Source organism: Oncorhynchus clarkii, chromosome 3 (genome assembly GCF_045791955.1).
Source record: "Oncorhynchus clarkii lewisi isolate Uvic-CL-2024 chromosome 3, UVic_Ocla_1.0, whole genome shotgun sequence".
NCBI lineage: Eukaryota > Metazoa > Chordata > Actinopteri > Salmoniformes > Salmonidae > Oncorhynchus > Oncorhynchus clarkii.
Genome location: NC_092149.1, coordinates 21,598,318 through 21,620,942, shown reverse-complemented (window position 1 = coordinate 21,620,942; position 22,625 = coordinate 21,598,318). Strand labels below are relative to the sequence as shown.

Genomic DNA, 22,625 nt, shown 5'->3' with positions numbered 1-22,625 from the left:
TGGCATCAGGCTGGTTTGTATCATAGAGTGTTGGATGATTATGTGTTTTGGAGTTGATGTTGTTGTTGTTGTTGTTGTCATGGTGAAGGGAAGGTCTGTGTGGTTCTCTCTATAAATCATACCCTAGCCGCTCTGATTGCAGTGCATGGGACTTGGGATGAGTGGTCGCCATGGAGCTTGTGTTCGTCAACCTGCGGCCGTGGTTACCGGGATCGCACGCGCAGCTGCAAGCCCCCTCAGTTTGGGGGAGACCCCTGTATGGGGCCGGAGAAGCAGACCAAGTTCTGCAACATCGCTGTCTGCCCAGGTGAGATTACGCAGATTTCTCACTGGATTCTTTCATACTCATCTGCTTTCGAAATGGCACCCTACAGTATTCCCTATATAGTGCTTCAGTCATCATGGCAGTCACTTCTATGGTTATATAGAGACAAATTATCCCTGAGAAGGTCATGTGAAAAGGTTCTTCTTTATGCACGAAGGTTGAATCAAAACATGTACAATGTGTGTACGTTGCGTTATGCACACAGAGACGTAGACAAACTAATACAGTTGAAATTGGAAGTTTACATACACCTTAGCCAAACACATTTAAACTCATTTTTTCACAATTCCTGACATTTAATCAAAGTAAAAATTCCATGTCTTTGGTCAGTTAGGATCACCACTTTATTTTAAGAATGTGAAATGTCAGAATAATAGCAGAAATAATTATTTATTTCAGCTTTTATTTCTTTCATCACATTCCCAGTGGGTCAGAAGTTTACATACACTCTATTAGTATTTGGTAGCATTGCCTTTAAATTGTTTAACTTGGGTCAAACGTTTTGAGTAGCCTTCCACAAGCTTCCCACAATAAGATGGGTGAATTTTGGCCCATTCCTCCTGACAGAGCTGGTGTGAAGAACTGAGTCGAGTTTGTAGGCCTTTTGCACGCACACGCTTTTTCAATTCTGCCTTCAAATGTTCTATAGGTTTGAGGTCAGGGCATTGTGATGGCCACTCCAATACCTTGACTTTGTTGTCCTTAACCCATTTTGCCACAACTTTGGAAGTATGCTTGGGGTCATTGTCCATTTAGAAGACCCATTTGCAACCAAGCTTTAACCTCCTGACTGATGTCTTGAGATATATAATATATCCACATCATTTTCCACCCTCATGATGCCATCTATTTTGTGAAGTGCACCAGTCCCTCCTGCAGCAAAGCACCCCCACAACATGAAGCTGCCACCCCCGTGCTTCACGGCTGGGATGGTGTTCTTCAGCTTGCAAGCGTCCCGCTTTTTCCTCCAACATAACGATGGTCATTATGGCCAAACAGTTCTATTGTTGTTTCATCAGACCAGAGGACATTTCTCCAAAAAAGTATGATATTTGTCCCCATGTGCAGTTGCAAACCGTAGTCTGTCTTTTTTATGGTGGTTTTAGAGTAGTGGCTTCTTCCTTGCTGAGCGGCCTTTCAGGTTATGTTGATATAGGACTAGTTTACTGTGGATATAGATACTTGAGTACCTGTTTCCTCCAGCATCAACACAAGGTCCATTGCTGTAGTTCTGGGATTGATTTGCACTTTTCGCACCAAAGTACGTTCATCTCTAGGAGACAGAACGCGTCTCCTTCCTGAGTGGTATTATGGCTGCGTGGTCCCATGGCGTTTACACTTGCGTACTATTGTTTGTACAGATGAATGTGGTACCTTTAGGCGTTTGGAAATTGCTCCCAAGGATGAACCAGACTTGTGGAGGTCTACAATTTTTTTCTGAGGTCTTGGCTGATTTCTTTTGATTTTCCCATGTTCCTTAAGTACTGAGTTTCAAGGTAGGCCTTGAAATACATCCACAGGTTCACCTCCAATTGACTCAAATGATGTCAATTATCCTATCAGAAACTTCTAAAGCCACAACATAATTTTCTGAATTTTCCAAACTGTTTAAAGGCACAGTGAACTTAGTGTATGTAAACTTCTGACCCACTGGAATTGTGATACAGTGAATTATAAGTGAAATAATCTGTCTGTAAACAATTATTGGAAAAATGATCTGTGTCATGCACAAAGTAGATGTCCTAACCGATTTGCCAAAACTATAGTTTGTTAACAAGAATTTTGTGGAGTGATTGAAAAACGAGTTTTAATGACTCCAACCTAAGTGCATGTAATCTTCCGACCATGATCTCTCTGTCTGTCTCTCTCTCTTTCTGTCTCTCTCTCTTTCTGTCTCTCTCTCTCTTTCTGTCTCTCTCTCCCTCTTATTTTCTCCCATACCCCTCTCCCTCTCTGCTCTACTCTCTTTCTCTCTGCTGTCCCAGTTGATGGGGTGTGGAATGAGTGGGCTAATTGGGGTTCATGCTCTGCGTCCTGCTCCAATGGGACCATGCAGCGGATCAGGGAGTGTAATGGACCTTCGTACGGAGGATCAGAGTGTCGCGGGGAGTGGATAGAGACCAGAGACTGCTTCCTACGGGAGTGCCCAGGTAACATCTGCTGTCAAAACTCTGTGTAGATGTTGCCCACAGGTATACAGATCTAGGATCAGTTTACTCTACGCTAATCCTGATCTTAACCATTAGAGCTGTCTTCTATGTCTTAGTGGAGGGGAAGTGGCATCCTTGGACGTCGTGGGTGGGCTGCACCAAGACATGTGGCGGGGGGAGCCAACAGAGACAGAGGATTTGCTATGGGCCCTTCTTTGGGGGTGAAAATTGTCCTGGAGATCGGGAGGAGGTGCGACGCTGCAATGAGAAGCGGTGTCCAGGTGAGTAGTCAGAACACAGCCATGGAAAGGTGTGCTCTTAATCAATCTATCCAATGTATTTATAAAGCCCTCCTTACATCAGCTGATGTCATCGGCAATCTGTCATTTTTTATTATACTATCTCATATTTACTTTTGCTTCATATCTTTTGTCAAAATTGAACATATTTGGGTTGTTTCACGAATTGAATGCCTTTTGCGTACCTTTTGATATTTTAAGTAGAAATTGTGCACCAATATTGCCTTTAAAAAAACGGTTATATTATAGCTGGAGTTGTTACATCCATTTTTATACTTATAAATTAATGATACCGTATTTACCCGATTGATTCTTGAAGAATATAGCTTATAAATGCCTCATGAGCTTAGTTCAACTGTCAAACTGTACCCCATCAGAACAAAAAATACAAGCATATTTTACTATAATGTTTGTAAACAATGTAAATGTAAGCAAACACGGTATAGCCTCAAAACATGGTTTAAAGTATAATGTTGATGTTATGGATGATCAGTACTTGCAATCATAACTCTTATTGAATTTGAGAGTGGTTACATTTCTCCAGGTCCATCCCTCAACTTTTTTTACCAGAACACAGGAGAGGTGACAGTTTTGTTATTGTTTCAATTAAGGATTCTTGCTTTAAATAAAGTCCCCTTTAATATAGACCAGATGGAGAATTCAATAAATCTAAAATAGAAAAATGCAGCATTTTGACACTTCCTCCGTCAACCCTCTGTCCTCCGTTATATTGTATGTCAGGAAGAGAAGCTGCTGCCTTGGCAGCAGCTAATAGAAATCGATAAAAATACAAAAACAAACCCTGTGTCACTTCTAGGAAGATTATAACCCACTTAATCCCAAAATGTCTCCAAGTTTCACCATCATTGTAAAGAGTTAGTTATTTTGTTGCTTTGATAAAGTCATTTCTGAAGATGATTATTTATTTCATGTGATTAGTGTCCCTCATTTTATGGTCAACCCTGTTACATGAACTGAACTCTCATTTTAAGGTCAACCCTGTTACATGAACTGAACTCTCATTTTAAGGTCAACCCTGTTACATGAACTGAACTCTCATTTTAAGGTCAACCCTGTTACATGAACTGAACTCTCATTTTAAGGTCAACCCTGTTACATGAACTGAACTCTCATTTTAAGGTCGACCCTGTTACATGAACTGAACTCTCATTTTAAGGTCAACCCTGTTACATGAACTGAACTCTCATTTTAAGGTCGACCCTGTTACATGAACTGAACTCTCATTTTAAGGTCAACCCTGTTACATGAACTGAACTCTCATTTTAAGGTCAACCCTGTTACATGAACTGAACTCTCATTTTAAGGTCGACCCTGTTACATGAACTGAACTCTCATTTTAATATGGTGAAACTATTCCTTTTTTAATATATTTTTTAAAATATAATAATTGAACATCTTATAATCAAATCATAGTGTAAAAAAAGGTGAGCTGGTTTAACTATATTTGGCAAATTTCTGGTGTTTTGTGGCGGAAAACTGAGTGGGTCGAGGATAACACGTCTACCCTGATACCCATAGATAGTCTCGTAGCGTTGACTATCATTAAATGTGAAGACTTATATCATCAAATCAATTCTCTATGTGTAATTATTCCTTAAGTGATTAAACTAATCATGTAACTTTAATTAACTAGGAAGTCGGGGCACCACTGGAAAATATTTAAACAGTATTCATTCCCAGAATTAACTCTTTGGATATTTTCACATCTTATGAATTACAGTCACTTATTAATGTATTATTACCTCATCGGTGTCTTTACTGAATGTCGCAAACCCTTGGATATCTGCACGAACCCTAGCATAAATCATGAATTAGCAATATACAAATTGGCTTAATTATTTATTTGCTAAATAATAAATCTTATCAATTACAGACTTACAAACACACACACAATAGTTCAAACATTGGTGACTGACATGATAGAAAAATCCCTAGTGGGCTAAGCCGATATGACAGCTTGGTAGAAAGGGGTGGGGACAGTTCAAGAGCGGGAAACTCAGTGTGGATTCACTACATACATACAGTTGAATACTTCGTCGTAAATATAGACATTTAGCACCCTAACAACCGCACATTTGGATTTTAGAAATGCAATTGACATATTCACAAGTGTATGCCTGTTGTTGTCTCTCTGTGATCGCTGGTCTGTCTGCTGGATAGTCAGTCAACAGAAAGCCTCTGGTTTGTCCACCAAAGATCAAAGTCTGTCGTAGATGTCAATTGTTATATTGGATACGTCAGAGTACTTCTTTGATCGGATGCGTTTATCAGACTAAAGGATTTAAAAACAGCTGCAGCCTGAATAACTGTTCTTTAGTTTGTAGATTTCTTAGCCATTTCAACTTGGGAATGATCTCCACGTTCTCTGGTCTTGTCTTTTGGTAGAGTTGCCAGCAATTTCAACATGTAGTGACAGCTTCCATGTTTTCTGGTCTGATGTACATTTTATCAGGAGTGGTTTTGTACTCTGTGGAAGACGGGGCGGTTCCATGACGCCTGACGTAATTTCTGGGCTCACGGGGGCGTGGCCACTGACTAGTTAAAACTTTATATCTAAACAAGTATCTTGTTTAGAAGGCCAACATTACATTACATCTTCTCACAAATAGTTTCATATTCAGTCATATATTTTATACAACCATCAGATGCAAAACCCATAATTGAGAAGTGTACACAACCAAAGACACGGTAATGTGTGTTTCCTGTCCTTCATGAGATCACCAAATGAAACAACCTTGACATGACTGTCCCTTAAGTGTCCACGGACCATTCCAACATTCTCAATAATAGAAATATTGTTTAATTCTCCAATTTTGGGGATTAGGAGTTTTGGCAAGAATAATGTCTTTGTTCTCCATAGGCTCTCTCCCTCAATACTCCATGGCAGTGCAGAGAGTTTCTACCAGGAATGTATGACTGTTGTAAAATCTGGGGTGGGAGAGAGAGTAAGAGAGGGGGGAAGCCACAATATGCACACACCAAGCTCCCATTCCTCCTGTCACAAGGGGATTCATGGCTGATTTAAGAGGAAACCCTGTTACTTAATTTGGCACTTAATAGGCACTTACTATTCATTACTTTATTTAACCTCTTGAGATGGGAAACCATGAACATGTGCTCTTTATGACAGGTGTACACATTTTGTGAAATCAAATGTTGTTGTTTTTTTTACCAAGTTACACTTCTGAAAAGGTACTGAATCGGTGGAACGACCCATTTGACACTCAGATTGGTGGAACACTGATGTTTGCTTTTGGTTTTGGTGCAGAACCTCATGAGATCTGTGCAGAGGAGAACTTCTCCAACGTAGTGTGGAAAATGACTCCAGCAGGGGACACAGCGGCCGTACGCTGCCCTCCCAATGCCAATGGTGAGCTACCTCCCTTTTACCCTGAGACATAAAGTGCATTCGGAATGTATTCAAACCTCTTGACTTTTTCCACATATTGTTACATTACAGCATATTTCTAAAATATATTTTAAAAAATGTATTTCCCTCATCAATCTATGCACAATACCCCATAATGAAAAGCTAAAACAGGTTTTTACAGATTTTTGCACATTTATAAAAACAACAACAACTGAAATATTACATTTACATAAGTATTTAAACCCAATACTCAGTACTTTGTTGAAGCACCAATGGCATTGACTACAGACATCGAGACTTCTTAGGTATGACGCTACAAGCTTGGCACACCTGTATTTGTCGAATTTCTCCCATTCTTCTCTACAGATCCTCTGAAGCTCTGTCAGGTTGGATGGGGAGCGATGCTGCAAAGCTATTTTCAGGTCACTCCAAAGATGTTCGATCGGGTTCAAGTCCGGGATCTGGCTGGGTCACTCAAGGACATTCAGAGACTAGTCCCGAAGTCACTCCTGTGTTGTCTTTACTGTGGGCATAGGGTCATTGTCCTGTTGGAAGGTGAACCTTCACCACAATCTGAAGTGCTGAGCGCTTGGAGCTCTCTGTACTTTGCTCCGTTCATCTTTTCCTCGATCCTGACTAGTCTCCCAGTCCCTGCCGCTCAAAGACATCCCTACAACATGATGCTGCCACCATTTTTCACTGTAGGGACCAAAGATTTCTATTCAGACCAAAGATTTCTAGGTGCTGTTTGGAAAACTCCAAGCGGGCTGTCATGTGCATTTTACTGAGGAGTGGCTTATGTCTGGCCACTCTACCATAGAGACCTGATTGGTGGAGTTCTGCAGTGATGGTTGTCCTTCTAGAAGGTTCTCCCATCTCCACAGAGGAACTGTGGAGCTCTGTCAGAGTGACAAAGGCCTTTCTCCCCTGATTGCTCAGTTGGCTGGGTGGCCAGCTCTATGAAGAGTCTTGGTGGTTCCAAACTTCTTTCATTTAAGAACGATGAAGGCCACTGTGGTCTTGTCGACCTTCAATGCTGCAGAAATTTCTGTGCCTCAACACAATCCTGTCTCCGGGCTCCACAGACAATTCCTTTAACCTCATGGGTTGGGTTTTGCTCTGACATGCACTGTCAACTGTGGAACCTTATATAGACAGGTGTGTGCCTTTGGAAAACATGTCCAATCAATTGAATTTACCACAGCTGGACTCCAATCAAGTTGTAGAAACATCTTAAGAATAATCAATGAAAATATAATTAATTTGAGCTCAATTTTGAGTCTCTTAGCAAAGGGTCTGAATACTTACTGTATGTAAATAAGGTATTTCTGTTAGTTTTTTCATATAAATTTGTAAAACATTCTAAAAACATGTTTTTGTTTGTCGTTGTGGTGTACTGTGTGGAAATTGTGGAAATTGTGTGAAAAAAATATGGAATAAATGTTCGAATAAGGCTGTAACTTAACAAATTGTGGGTAAAGTTAAGGGGTCTGAATACTTTCTGAATACACTGTAGCTGTAGACTCCAATGGCTTCAGACGTTAGACGCCATAAGAGTCTACAGCCATGTCTGAGAGTAAACCCTTACTAACCTTCCTGATCTACACCTAGCCAGAGGGATACCCATAAGACATGCCTGGCTTAAGATGGGTTATGCCTCTAGGATCCCACGGTTCTAGTGATGTTAACTCCCCAGTCTGTGTCCCCATCCAGGGCTGATCCTGAGGCGGTGCACCCTGGATGATGAGGGAATAGCCTACTGGGAGAACCCCACTTATATGAAGTGTATCTCCAACGACTACCGCAGCATCCAAACACTGGTGAGTACCAGAGAGATGACCAACGATTGAAAATGTACTCTTGTACATTACATCTGAAAACAGAAGCTACAAAGTGCCCATAGAATGCCTTTTGAGATATTTTGCCTGCTCAGTTCAATACATCCCACTGGGCACAGATGTCAACTCAATGTCTTTTCCATGTTGGTGCAAGGTCATTTCTTTGAAATGACGTGGAAACAATGTTGATTCAACCAATGTGTGACCAGTGGATGTTACTAACAAATCATAAATGGTCAAGACCAAATTAAGAAGACAGACAGGAAATGTATGTTAGTTTTACTAACAAGTGAGCAGATCAGAAGATCACCTCTATGTAATGGTGATATTTTCTGAGTGCTTCACTCATACCTTTCCTCCACAGACTCGGGAACACCTGTCCAAGGCCCAGCGAGGACTTGTGGGGGATGGAGTTTCAGAGGTGATGACCAAGCTCAGGGTGACGTCCAGCGATGGGACCAGCTACAGTGGAGACTTGCTGGCCATAGTGGACGTACTGAAGAACATGACAGAGATCTTCAGAAGGGCCTACAACAGCCCCAGCAATGCAGACATGAGAGTAAGAGGAGGGAGCATGTGTTTGGATTGGAAGTCCAAGTCATTAGGTCATTAGGTTTGGGTCAGGGCTACATTTAGAATTGACTGGTGTTAAAGAAATGGCTGGAGTGAATGTTTGCAGTAGGTCTATTGATGGCTAATGTTGTAGAGTAATGTCTCATGGCCTTCTCGCTCCCTTTCTCTTCCTTCTCTACTGGATCACAGAACTTTGTCCAGTCAGTCAGTAACCTGCTGATGGAGGAGAACAGAGAGAGATGGGAAGAAGCACAACTGGTGAGTTGGTCTCTTTTTCTTCTTCTCACAGACTCCCTGGCGCTTCTTTATGCACACACATGAGCTAGCATGCATGGTCACAGTTTGTGCTCCTTCTTGATGTGTGTCGGCCAAGTGTTGTACAGAGATCATTTCAATGACTATTCTCTGGTGCCTTTGTGTCTAGCCATTGGCATCATAGTGACATCATACCAGTCTCCCTGGAGATATATGGATGGTGTGTGATGCATATGAACAGTGGGTGTCTGTTTGGTGTTCGCTCCATCAGTTCTCTTGTCTCCTCTCTCTCTCTTTCTCTCTCTCTCTCTCTCTCTCTGTCTTTCTCTCTCACTCCCTTTGTCTCTCTTTCTCTTCCTCTCTCTCTTTCGCTCTCTATCATCTATCTCTTTCTCATCTCTCTCTCTCTTTGGCTTCCCCTATTCTCTCTCTCTTAGTTGGGTCCTAACATCAAGGAGCTGTTCCGGTTGGTGGAAGACTTTGTGGACGTCTACGGTCTTAGGATGAAAGACTTCCAGGACATGGTCGAGGTCACGGATAACTTAGGTAAGCTTTTTCCTTTGACCTTAGTCTCTTTGGCTGTGTCTGAAAATATGAATTCCTCTGTCCTTGTGTCCTCAATTCTTCTCAAATTGCGTGTCTTGAATTCCTCCAAAGCTCATTGGAGGAGGAGGGACTTTGGATCCTCTCCTCCAATGACAGGAATTGTTGAAACAAGGATGGAGAAAGCAAGGATTCGATGGCTTGTAATGTTTTCAGACATCTGCGCCTTTGTTCGTTCAATGTGGACTTTTTTTATGGAACTATTTGTTTTTTTCCAAGTTAATACACGGTCTTTAGGCCGTGGTGGAAAAGCAGGGATAGCCACATTGGCAGTATTCCAGAGCTGTATAATCTGAATTGGATATGCACCCAGCCAGGACACTAGGGGATCTCATCTGTTAGCGTTGTGTCTGGTGTGTGTGGATCTCACTGGTTCAGTCAGTACAGTCTCTCTATGTCTTTTGGAATCAGAACAGAGGGTGTGAGCAAGGAGGTCTAAATATTGCCATTTCCCCTGGGTACCACCCACAAAGAGAACAGACATCCTGGGCTGTTCCCACTGGGCACACACTGGTTGAATCAACATTGTTTCCACTGCATTTCAACCAATGTGAAATAGATGTTGAATTGACGTCTGTGCCCAGTTTGGTTGTATCTCAAGAGATCCTAAAATCACACTCACAATCTGCTCAGTTCCAGACCAGTGACCGTGAACTTCTGCTTACACATGCACAAACACACACAAACAGGCGCGCGGGCACACGCTCTTGCGCACACACACACACACATACACACAAACACAGTGACTGTGAACTCCTCTGTTTCACACAGCATATAATATTTACAGAACTAACAGCATCCCACCAGCAGGCGCTTGGCTTCTAGCTGACCTGCAGATGAATATGGCACAGTGTGTACAGGGAGGTCTGTAGCTGGCGTGTCTGGGGAGTGTGTGGAGGAGTGGTGGGGCCTGCCGTAAGGTGCTGTTTCTATCTCTGCCTAGCCCAATACCCGCCTCACTGTCTGCACTGCAGCCGAACCTCCACCCAAACCCACCGCCACACCACTCCTAGTTACTGACCTCACACTCCCTAGTCCCACACATATCACACAGAGAGAGAGAGAGAGAGAGAGAGAGAGAGAGAGAGAGAGAGAGAGAGAGAGAGAGAGAGAGAGAGAGAGAGAGAGAGAGAGAGAGAGAGATGGAGAAAGATAAGGGAAATAAACAAGTTAGTTATTGCTGTATTTAGATAGCTATAATTTAAATATGTACATAGTGAGAAAGAAGAGGCTGGCCAAACAAATGGCTAACACACATTATAAACTGGATGGTTCAAGCCCTGAATGCTAATTGGATGATGGTTCGAGCCCTAAATGCTAATTGGCTGTCATACCCGTATACCACGAGTACGACAAAACGTTTATTTTTACTGCTCTAATTATGTTGGTAACCAGTTTATAATAGCATTAAGGCACCTCGGGGTTTGTGGTATATGGCCAAAATACAACAGCTAAGGGCTGTATCCAGGCATCCTGCGTTGCATCGTACGTAAGAACAGACCTTAGCCGTAGGATATTGCCCTTATACCACACCCCCTCGGGCCTTATTGATTAAGTAAGTGATGAGTCATGAGTTTATGTAGTGAATAAAACATATCTCTCTCTCTCTCCAGTTCTGTCCATCCACAAGCGTCCGGTGGCGGGTAATGCAGACATCAGCTTCCCTATGAAGGGCTGGAAGGGGATGATGGACTGGGCCCGCAGCTCTGAGGACAGAGTTACTGTCTCCAAGAACATCCTCTCCACAGGCAAGCCAGGTGAGAGCATACACACACACACAGACAGACAGACACACACACACACACACAGACAGACAGACACACACACACACACACACACACACACACACACACACACACACACACACACACACACACACACACACACACACACACACACACACACAGACAGACAGACAGACAGACAGACAGACACACACACACACACACACACAGACAGACACACACAAACAAACACACACACACACACACACCCAAACAAAACATTCAAACAAAATTTGCATATGGAATTGCACTTGACATTTGAGAGCCTCCAGACTCTCAGCTGTGTCGAGACGTGGGGTTCCTCAGTCTCAGCCAATGGGATAGTTCTGGCTCTCTCTGTGACATAGATCATTACCACGGCTACCATGCTAATGAACCAGTCACTTGCTAATCAGAAGTCAACAGGAGCCAATCAGGGGCAATTAAAGCTAATCTCCTCCCCCACTGGTAGAAGTGTCTCCATGGCGGCAACAGCATATCAACAGTCACTCATGCCTCTCACCTGTTGCTCTATACTGGGCATGGCTCACAGGGGGCCATGCCCAGATGCACTGATTGAAATGTTTTTCCTCAGCCGCCTCTCTGAAACTTATCAGAGCAGTAAAAATGGGGGACATGCATCGAAACACACACACACACAAACACAAACACACATGCGCGCGCGTGCGCACACACAGACACGCGTGCACACACAAACACACACACACACCCCCCACACAAACACACACAACAGTGCACTGTATGATTTTTAAATATCCCCATTTGTTGCCTCTCTACTACTGTGATCATTCTGGCTGAACATATTGGCTAGCAGGCCATTATATGAAGGGGTGTGCAAGATACTTTATGTCACACACACACAGACATGCATACACAAACTTTCCCTCACTCTCGCTCGGTTCCTCCCTGATGCCCATGGGATCTCAGCTGCCTGGCCTGGAGCAGTATAGTACCCATTGCACGCTGCCTGGCCTGGAGCAGTATAGTACCCTCTGCATGCTGCCTGGCCTACTTCTGTGTCCTCTCAGCACACATCCATACTGCCAGCCTGCCAGACACAGCGTGTTGGAGCGTGAGAGAGAGCTGAGGTCCTTTAGATAGAGGAACAGATGGACTTTGTGGGTTTCTGTCTGTGACACTGCAGCAGGAGACAGCTTCAGGCTCTGTCCTTCTCTTCTGGCCTTCTGCCCAGCAGTTTAGTTTAGCTGTGACACAGGTTGGACTAAATCTCATATTTTTCTGGGTGTGTTTTTTGTATTTTTTGCCAGTGCAGTCTGCCATCACAGCATACCATGCCCAGCCATGCTACCATGGCAACCCTTTTCGTCGCATGAAATACATTGTTGTGTGACAGTGGAAAATTATTCAATGTCATCTGGCCTTTTGCATTTGGCTGTGTGTGTGTGTGTGTGTGTGTGTGTGTGTGTGTGTGTGTGTGTGTGTGTGTGTGTGTGTGTGTGTGTGTGTGTGTGTGTGTGTGTGTGTGTGTGTGTGTGTGTGTGTGTGTGTGTGTGTGTGCGTGTGTGTGTGTGTGTGTGTGTGTGTTGGGGTGGGTGTGTAAGTGCATGCATGTGTAAACAATCATGTTTATTAGGTCTGTTCAAATGGCTATTTAGTGATTATGAGTAAGTCTGGATGTAAGTGTGTTTGTGTGTGAGTGATGATGTCGTGTGAGTGTCTGTTTATAGATGGGTAGTTATGTAGGCCAGCTGCAGAGGTACAGAGCCAAGAGGACAGGAGGGAGACTGGCTGACCTGTACTCCCTCTCCTGCTGTCCTTCAGCACAGACCACTAAGACTAGAGCTGCAGGTCATCACACACACCTACACACACCACTGACACACTAACACAAACACACACCACTGACACACTTCTCACTCTATCTCTCTTGTTCTCTCTCTCTCTCTCTCTTCTCTCTCTCTCTCTCTCTCTCTCTCTCGCGCGCTTTCAATTCAATTTCAATTTAAGGGGCTTTCTCTCACTCTCTTTCTTTCTCTCTCTCCCGCCATCTGTTTTATGTCTGTTCGTGTGTGTTGGTCTGTGTCTGAACGGTGTTGTACTCCAGATACAGATGACTTGTCAGCGTTTGTCACCGGGATCGTTCTCTACAGAAACCTGGGCAGCATCCTATCTCTACAGAGGTGAGAGGGTTTATTGACATCTCTACTTGCAATGCTTTCTCCAGGGATGCGTCAAAAGTAGTGTACTATAAAGGGAATGGGGTGCCATTTGGAAAGCAACCCAGCACAGAACGCATCCCAGAAGCTCTTTTGATTGGTGGCCAGTGGGCTTTGAATGCTACCACGTAGTTCCTTAGTCTCTTGTCTGTGTAGAAGGATGTCTGAAGGAGCTAGAATGAATAACATTTCAGAGAACTGCTTAATGCTAAGCACATGTATTCCAACCCCATGTGTATTTGTGGGCTACAGCTTTCTCTCGTCCAGTGAGGAGTGTTCTCTCCGTTATGTTAATGTTATGTGCATGTATAATGAGATGGAGGAACACAGGCTAGCGTGGCGGAATCACACTCAACCCTCCCACATACTTCATTCACTGCAAATTGATGTGTTTTGTAGCTCTTTCCTGCAGTCAAATGACCTGGTGGCCTCATGGGTGGAATGCTATTCATATCTTTCATAATTTCATAATTAATAAACGTTATTTCAAAAACACACCTAAAATCCGGTGTTTCAATGTCAAACGGTTTTGTTCTATTTCAGTATTCTGTGATGTATATTAAGTGTAATATTGGGATGCAAATTCACAAGTTAATACATTTCAACTCTATATCTGACATGGTACAGGTGTCTTATTTTTTAAGCCCATAACCATGTGTGTGAGGTTTCAAAATAGAATTGTTTAAGACTACCAGAAAACACCCTGTGTGAAAACACCCTGATTTAGCCCACTGCAGTAAAAGGTTTTGTAACAGATTCCTCTTTCCATTCACCAAATTGCGGAGTTGGGAAGCTTGAATCATTTGCGAGTGGACAAACATGCGCGTTTGAAGTGATTGTTTGACAATCAGTTGAAAACATCATGACTGATTGTTTTTATGCCACATTAAAAGGAAATGCATATTAGAAGTGATATGACAAATCTTTACTGGGTCTAGGGCACAAGGACCACAGAGATCATATACAAAATGAATAGGGATTCTATAGGCCTATGTAAAGTGCCTTGCGAAAGTATTCGGCCCCCTTGAACTTTGCGACCTTTTGCCACATTTCAGGCTTCAAACATAAAGATATAAAACTGTATTTTTTTGTGAAGAATCAACAACAAGTGCGACACAATCATGAAGTGGAACGACATTTATTGGATATTTCAAACTTTTTTAACAAATCAAAAACTGAAAAATTGGGCGTGCAAAATTATTCAGCCCCTTTACTTTCAGTGCAGCAAACTCTCTCCAGAAGTTCAGTGAGGATCTCTGAATGATTCAATGTTGACCTAAATGACTAATGATGATAAATACAATCCACCTGTGTGTAATCAAGTCTCCGTATAAATGCACCTGCACTGTGATAGTCTCAGAGGTCCGTTAAAAGCGCAGAGAGCATCATGAAGAACAAGGAACACACCAGGCAGGTCCGAGATACTGTTGTGAAGAAGTTTAAAGCCGGATTTGGATACAAAAAGATTTCCCAAGCTTTAAACATCCCAAGGAGCACTGTGCAAGCAATAATATTGAAATGGAAGGAGTATCAGACCACTGCAAATCTACCAAGACCTGGCCGTCCCTCTAAACTTTCAGCTCATACAAGAAGAAGACTGATCAGAGATGCAGCCAAGAGGCCCATGATCACTCTGGATGAACTGCAGAGATCTACAGCTGAGGTGGGAGACTCTGTCCATAGGACAACAATCAGTCGTATATTGCACAAATCTGGCCTTCATGGAAGAGCGGCAAGAAGAAAGCCATTTCTTAAAGATATCCATAAAAAGTGTCGTTTAAAGTTTGCCACAAGCCACCTGGGAAACACACCAAACATGTGGAAGAAGGTGCTCTGGTCAGATGAAACCAAAATTGAACTTTTTGGCAACAATGCAAAACGTTATGTTTGGCGTAAAAGCAACACAGCTGAACACACCATCCCCACTGTCAAACATGGTGGTGGCAGCATCATGGTTTGGGCCTGCTTTTCTTCAGCAGGGACAGGGAAGATGGTTAAAATTGATGGGAAGATGGATGGAGCCAAATTACAGGAGCATTCTGGAAGAAAACCTGATGGAGTCTGCAAAAGACCTGAGACTGGGACGGAGATTTGTCTTCCAACAAGACAATGATCCAAAACATAAAGCAAAATCTACAATGGAATGGTTCAAAAATAAACATATCCAGGTGTTAGAATGGCCAAGTCAAAGTCCAGACCTGAATCCAATCGAGAATCTGTGGAAAGAACTGAAAACTGCTGTTCACAAATGCTCTCCATCCAACCTCACTGAGCTCGAGCTGTTTTGCAAGGAGGAATGGGAAAAAATGTCAGTCTCTCGATGTGCAAAACTGATAGAGACATACCCCAAGCGACTTACAGCTGTAATCGCAGCAAAAGGTGGCGCTACAAAGTATTAACTTAAGGGGGCTGAATAATTTTGCACGCCCAATTTTTCAGTTTTTGATTTGTTAAAAAAGTTTGAAATATCCAATAAATATCGTTCCACTTCATGATTGTGTCCCACTTGTTGTTGATTCTTCACAAAAAAATACAGTTTTATATCTTTATGTTTGAAGCCTGAAATGTGGCAAAAGGTCGCAAAGTTCAAGTGGGCCGAATACTTTCGCAAGGCACTGTAATTCTATGATTACACCAAGGCTATAAAATATTCATTGTGTGCGCGCTTGGGTGTCCCGTACCGGTAAGAAATGAATTCTACTTTCACCCCAGGGAGTGCATGTGGAAGCTCCTCTTCTATCTTGTCTTTATCAGGGCCTAGTTAGTTATTTTTTCTTTCCTTTTTTCCCTCAGATTTTTTTTCCCATTCAAGGAAATGTGATCAGTTTTAGACAGAGGCTGACTGACACAAACGTTTACGTTGACTGACTGCGTTCTGAGAAGTGAGAGAGAGAAAGAGCAAGTGGGAGAAAGAGCGAGAGGGAGAGAGAGCAAGAGGGAGAGAGAGCGAGAGGGAGAAAGAGCGAGAGGGAGAAAGAGCGAGAGGGAGAAAGAGCGAGAGGGAGAGAGAGCGAGAGGGAGAGAGAGCGAGAGGGAGAAAGAGCGAGAGGGAGAAAGAGCGAGTGGGAGAAAGAGCGAGTGGGAGAAAGAGCGAGAGGGAGAGAGAGCGAGAGGGAGAAAGAGCGAGAGGGAGAGAGAGCAAGAGGGAGAGAGAGCGAGAGTGAGAGGGAGAAAGAACGAGAGGGAGAAAGAGCGAGAGAGAGAAAGAGCGAGAGGGAGAAAAAGCGAGAGGGAGAAAGAGCGAGAGGGAGAAAGAGCGAGAGCGAGAGGGAGAAAGAGCAAGAGGGAGAAAGAGTGAGAGGGAGAAAGAGCGACAGGGAGAAAGAGCGAGAGGGAGAAAGAGCGAGAGGGAGAAAGAGCGAGAGGGAGAGAGAGCGAGAGGGAGAAAGAGCGAGAGGGAGAGAGAGCAAGAGGGAGAGAGAGCGAGAGTGAGAGGGAGAAAGAACGAGAGGGAGAAAGAGCGAGAGAGAGAAAGAGCGAGAGGGAGAAAAAGCGAGAGGGAGAAAGAGCGAGAGGGAGAAAGAGCGAGAGCGAGAGGGAGAAAGAGCAAGAGGGAGAAAGAGCGAGAGGGAGAAAGAGCGACAGGGAGAATGAGCGAGAGGGAGAAAGAGCGAGAGGGAGAAAGAGCGAGAGGGAGAGAGAGCGAGAGGGAGAGAGAGCGAGAGAGAGAAAGAGCGAGAGGGAGAAAGAGCGAGAGGGAGAGAGAGCGAGAGGGAGAGAGAGCGAGAGGGAGAAAAAGCGAGAGAGAGAGCGAGCGAGAGGGAGAGCGAGCGAGAGGGAGAGCGAGTGGTGGCTGTGAAACATTGTCTATTTCAAACGGGACATGGGTTAAGTGCTGGGACATACAAGGGTGTCTTGAGGGACATGTGTGCTGTGTTAGGGAGAGACGGGAACATGTGTTGTAGGAACGGGGCAGTATTACTGCTGTGTTAGGGAGAGACGGGAACATGTGTTGTAGGAACGGGGCAGTATTACTGCTGTGTTAGGGAGAGACGGGAACATGTGTTGTAGGGACGGGGCAGTATTACTGCTGTGTTAGGGAGAGATGGGAACATGTGTTGTAGGGACGGGGCAGTATTACTGCTGTGTTAGGGAGAGATGGGAACATGTGTTGTAGGGATGGGGCAGTATTACTGCTGTGTTAGGGAGAGATGGGAACATGTGTTGTAGGGATGGGGCAGTATTACTGCTGTGTTAGGGAGAGATGGGAACATGTGTTGTAGGGATGGGGCAGTATTACTGCTGTGTTAGGGAGAGATGGGAACATGTGTTGTAGGGACGGGGCAGTATTACTGCTGTGTTAGGGAGAGATGGGAACATGTGTTGTAGGGACGGGGCAGTATTACTGCTGTGTTAGGGAGAGATGGGAACATGTGTTGTAGGGATGGGGCAGTATTACTGCTGTGTTAGGGAGAGATGGGAACATGTGTTGTAGGGACGGGGCAGTATTACTGCTGTGTTAGGGAGAGACGGGAACATGTGTTGTAGGAACGGGGCAGTATTACTGCTGTGTTAGGGAGAGACGGGAACATGTGTTGTAGGGATGGGGCAGTATTACTGCAGGTAGTTTTGAGTTGGTTGAAGGGAGCAGTGATTGACAACGATGACAATGATGTGTGGTTCTCATGTGATATGTCCCCTGACAATGTGAGTTGTCCTATGCTTGTGACACCCAACTGTCCCTCCCTCCCTCCAGAAACAGCACTGTGCTCAACTCCAAGGTGGTGTCTGTGACCATCAAGCCCACCCCAGGATCCCTCTCTACCCCGGTGGAGGTCCAGTTCTCACACCTTTACAACGTGAGTGACCTTTCACCTCTGACCCTCTGACCTGAGCAAAGACCTCAGTAGTAATTGACCCCTGTAGTGTAACAGAGTAGGAAGGGCCTTGACAAATCATGTGGCTTATCCCATAAAAACACACGGTACTGATATTTCAGAGCATTTCAAAAGACTTACCATGCCTTTATCACTGAAAATCACTTTTAGCACTTAGAAAAGCACTAGACAAATCTATTTCATCATCCTCACAACTGGAGGTATATGAGAACATCTGTAATCAGAGCATATGTCCATGGAGGTGTATGGAGGTATATGAGAACATCTGTAATCAGAGCATATGTCCATGGAGGTATATGGAGGTATATGAGAACATCTGTAATCAGAGCATATGTCCATGGAGGTATATGGAGGTATATGAGAACATCTGTAATCAGAGCATATGTCCATGGAGGTATATGGAGGTATATGAGAACATCTGTAATCAGAGCATATGTCCATGGAGGTATATGGAGGTATATGAGAACATCTGTAATCAGAGCATATGTCCATGGAGGTATATGGAGGTATATGAGAACATCTGTAATCAGAGCATATGTCCATGGAGGTATATGGAGGTATATGAGAACATCTGTAATCAGAGCATATGTCCATGGAGGTATATGGAGGTATATGAGAACATCTGTAATCAGAGCATATGTCCATGGAGGTATATGGAGGTATATGAGAACATCTGTAATCAGAGCATATGTCCATGGAGGTATATGGAGGTATATGAGAACATCTGTAATCAGAGCATATGTCCATGGAGGTATATGGAGGTATATGAGAACATCTGTAATCAGAGCATATGTCCATGGAGGTATATGGAGGTATATGAGAACATCTGTAATCAGAGCATATGTCCATGGAGGTATATGGAGGTATATGAGAACATCTGTAATCAGAGCATATGTCCATGGAGGTATATGGAGGTATATGAGAACATCTGTAATCACAGCATATGTCCATGGCCACAGGAAGATGATTTGTAGTGTGGATGCACTCTTTTTTTTTTTTTACATTTTTTATTGTGATTTTTTCAGGGTGTGCTGCAGCCCCCTCAGCACCCCTACTAACCGCGTCTATGCATATGTCAACCATGTGACCGTTTCTCTCTCTGTCTGATCAGGGCACCACAAACCAGACCTGCATCTCCTGGGACGAGAGTGACAGGTAAGGCCTTTGTTCATTTCCTTTGGTGATTCACTCATGTGCCTGCTGGGTTGCCCCTTGACGCTGCCAGACTGCAGTGTGGAGCCTGGGGGTGGAACTGCCTGAATCAACTGAATAATAGGACCTCTATGATCCTACCTGGCTCTGAAAACAGAAATAGAATTACTAGAATGGACATCCTCATTCAAGTCAATTTACCATGATGGGTGGACTAGCGGCCAGGATGTAAGGTAAGAAATGTACCTATAACCAGGAACTAAAGTCATTATATTTCTATGGAGGACCCGCCTGGCTACCTGGCTCTGAAACACCTGCTGGTGTGGACCTTCACAGTGAGGGATAGAACTTTAGGAGACGGCCTCACATCACATCATCTCCCACTGTGACTGTGTTCCGTGGCTGTTCCCGCTCCACTGTTTCTCATCTTGACGAAGTGCCCATGACACACACTGACCCTGTAGAAAGGTGCTGAGTTTGTCAGACGGTTCCGGAGCTCCTCTCTGTGGGTGACGGGAGATGGGACGGGGCTGACACTAACCCCCACGCTGCTAACACCGCGCCGACAGTGATGCAGGATGTAGAAAATTAAAAGTGTCGCTCACAGCTTTCTCTCCTGGGCAGCCGCGCGCACACGAACCAAGAGGGATGAATGGAGAGTGCTTTGGGATCTACTGAGACAGACAAAGATAGAGGGAGAGAGTGTATATATGTGTAGTAAGAGAGAGCGAGAGAGAGAGGGAGAAATGCATTACACAGTTCAATTGCACAGCTAATGTGGGTCTGTTTCACACACTCTTCATATGCTTCATACACTTAAGTGCCCTTTTTGTTTTAAAACCCAAAACAGAGACAGTGAGTGAGTGTGTGAGAGAGAGAGAGAAAGAGAGAGAGAGAGAGAGAGAGAGAGAGAGAGAGAGAGAGAGAGAGAGAGAGAGAGAGAGAGAGAGAGAGAGAGAGAGAGAGAGAGAGAGAGAGAGAGAGAGAGAGAGAGAGAGAGAGAGAGAGAGAGAGAGAGAGAGAGAGAGAGAGAGAGAGAGAGAGAGAGAGAGAGAGAGAGAGATAGAGTGAGAAAGAGAGAGCGAGAGAGAGAAAGCACAATGTGCCCATGGGCCTTATTGCAATGCAGGTTGGACATTTGCATTTAGATAAGTGCGTACACTTGTGTTACTGAAACGAGGCATAGAACAGAGCGATCTTTTGCCTTAAAAAAAAGTTGAACCGGGTAAATATAGACCAAGAGAGAGAAAGAACGACCGAACAATGAGGGAAGAGGATAGAGACAGGGTTGAGAGAAAGCAAGAGGGATGAGAGAGGATATAGGAAGATGGATAGAGAGGCAGAGCGAGAGAGAGGCAGAACAAAACAAAATCTAATCTAGCTTCACCCACCATGTTGGGGAGTGTGGGGAGAGAAGGGGGAGGCGAGGGAGGGGGAGGGGAGTGACATGTTCTAAGCAAAATGTAAATCCATCTTGGACAGCAGCTATGATTAATGAGTTAATTTTGGGGGGAGAAATTGAAATGTGAGGTGTCCTTGTCATGGTGGTGTCTTGTTGATAAGGGCTGTGAGAGAGAGAGGCAAGCGGGTGTGAGACAGGTGGTCTTCTCTCCTAGGGCTCACACTTCGGTCTGGGGCGGGGGACCAATAAACAACAGCAGTGTTGCCATCCTGGCCTGCAGGTTGGCATTTATTGTAATGAATCTTGCCCTGGAGGCAGCTCTGCAGAGAGGTCACTAGCTGGCACAGCCACAAAGTAATACAATCTGATTTCAAACCTAACCCTAAACTTAACTTTAACCTTAACCACACTGCTAACCCTAATGCCTACATCCTAACCTTATATTAAGATGTAGTGGAAATCACTCAGTTCTGCTCCAGGGCAAGATTAATAATACTAAACGTCAACCTGCACCTGACCTGACCCAGTTACCCTCCCTACCTTATTTCTCCTCGCCCACCTACAGTTCTTTAGAAACCCACAATGTGATTTGTTCCCTTTACAGTTAGTTCCTTGAATTTAGCTTCCCCTGTTCTTTAATCTGTCTGTTGGTTTTAGTTAATACATCATTTATTATGATTTCCATCGCTGGGTGTTATAGCACCAGACTAAACCATTTCTGAAATAATGTCAAATATTCATCTGGGCTTGATTGAGCTTGTCTTGCTTAATGGAACCAATAGAAACGTTGGAAAAGTTGCCAATCCTGCCCACCTGGCTCTGTAGGTAGACTAGAGCAAACACTAATAGTATTTGAACCCAGGGATGTCTGGGATGTTGTGGCTGTCAGGCAGGCCCTGCTGTCCCATTCATTCATGTGGTCCTGGCCTGTTGTTGGCAGGGACCATTCACACATGCCGTGCTGCTGGACCGCCACCCAAATTATCCCATTAGACCGCGGTGAGGCCTGTGTGTGTGTGTGTGTGTGTGTGTGTGTGTGTGTGTGTGTGTGTGTGTGTGTGTGTGTGTGTGTGTGTGTGTTGTGTGTGTGTGTGTGTGCTGTGTGTGTGTGTGTGTGTGTGTGTGTGTGTGTGTGTGTGTGTGTGTGTGTGTGTGTGTGTGTGTGTGTGTGTGTTGTGTGTGTGTGTGTGTGTGTGTGTGTGTGTGTGTGTGTGTGTGTGTGTGTGTGTGTGTGTGTGTGTGTGTGTGTGTGTGTGTGTGTGTGTGTGTGTTGCTGTGGCTTGCTGTGTGGTTGGGAGAGCGGCCTAATCGTGTCATCCACAGAGACTCTGCGCTGAGTTATAATATTGGATTTCTGTTAGGGTGATGTGCTAATGTTAGCACTGAGCCTACTCCTGGGGCTACAAGACTGTACTACTCTCTCTCTCTCTCTCTCTCTCTCTCTCTCTCTCTTTCTCTCTCTCTCTCGCTCTGCTCGTCGTGGTTTTCACCCCTCAGCACTCTCCAACCAGATGCACCATGGGTAACCCTATCAAGGGCTGCTGTGAGGTGGCCCTGTTAGAGCCCGTGGTGTGTTGTGATGAGATGTCCTTGGCCCTGAGGTACAGACCTGGGTTCAAATAGTATTGGGTTTCTTTCAAATACTTCATCTGCTCTTGATTGAGCCTGCCTAGCTCAGTGGAACCACTAGAAGAATCAACACAATACAAACCCTGCACAACGGGCTCTCCAGACTGAAGCAATGAAATGCTTCAAAGTATTGGAAAGAACACAACTACAATTTGAACCCAGGTCTGCTGAAGCACAGTCCCAGGCTGTCACTGGTTTGTTGATTTGTT

General features: G+C 44.3%; 1 protein-coding gene across 1 annotated transcript in view; it reads left to right on the top strand.

Moving 5' to 3' along the window:
• The window catches only part of LOC139390807 (adhesion G protein-coupled receptor B1-like), a 69,403-nt gene that overhangs the window by 21,833 nt on the left and 24,945 nt on the right, over positions 1-22,625 (top strand). Inside the window, exons 6-17 of the mRNA XM_071138212.1 lie at positions 143-307; positions 2,311-2,475; positions 2,592-2,756; positions 6,064-6,165; positions 7,879-7,985; positions 8,368-8,562; positions 8,766-8,834; positions 9,269-9,377; positions 11,048-11,191; positions 13,284-13,359; positions 18,092-18,194; positions 19,345-19,388. Coding sequence (XP_070994313.1) covers positions 143-307; positions 2,311-2,475; positions 2,592-2,756; positions 6,064-6,165; positions 7,879-7,985; positions 8,368-8,562; positions 8,766-8,834; positions 9,269-9,377; positions 11,048-11,191; positions 13,284-13,359; positions 18,092-18,194; positions 19,345-19,388 — 1,444 coding nt within the window. The remainder of the gene's footprint in view (positions 1-142; positions 308-2,310; positions 2,476-2,591; positions 2,757-6,063; positions 6,166-7,878; positions 7,986-8,367; positions 8,563-8,765; positions 8,835-9,268; positions 9,378-11,047; positions 11,192-13,283; positions 13,360-18,091; positions 18,195-19,344; positions 19,389-22,625) is intronic.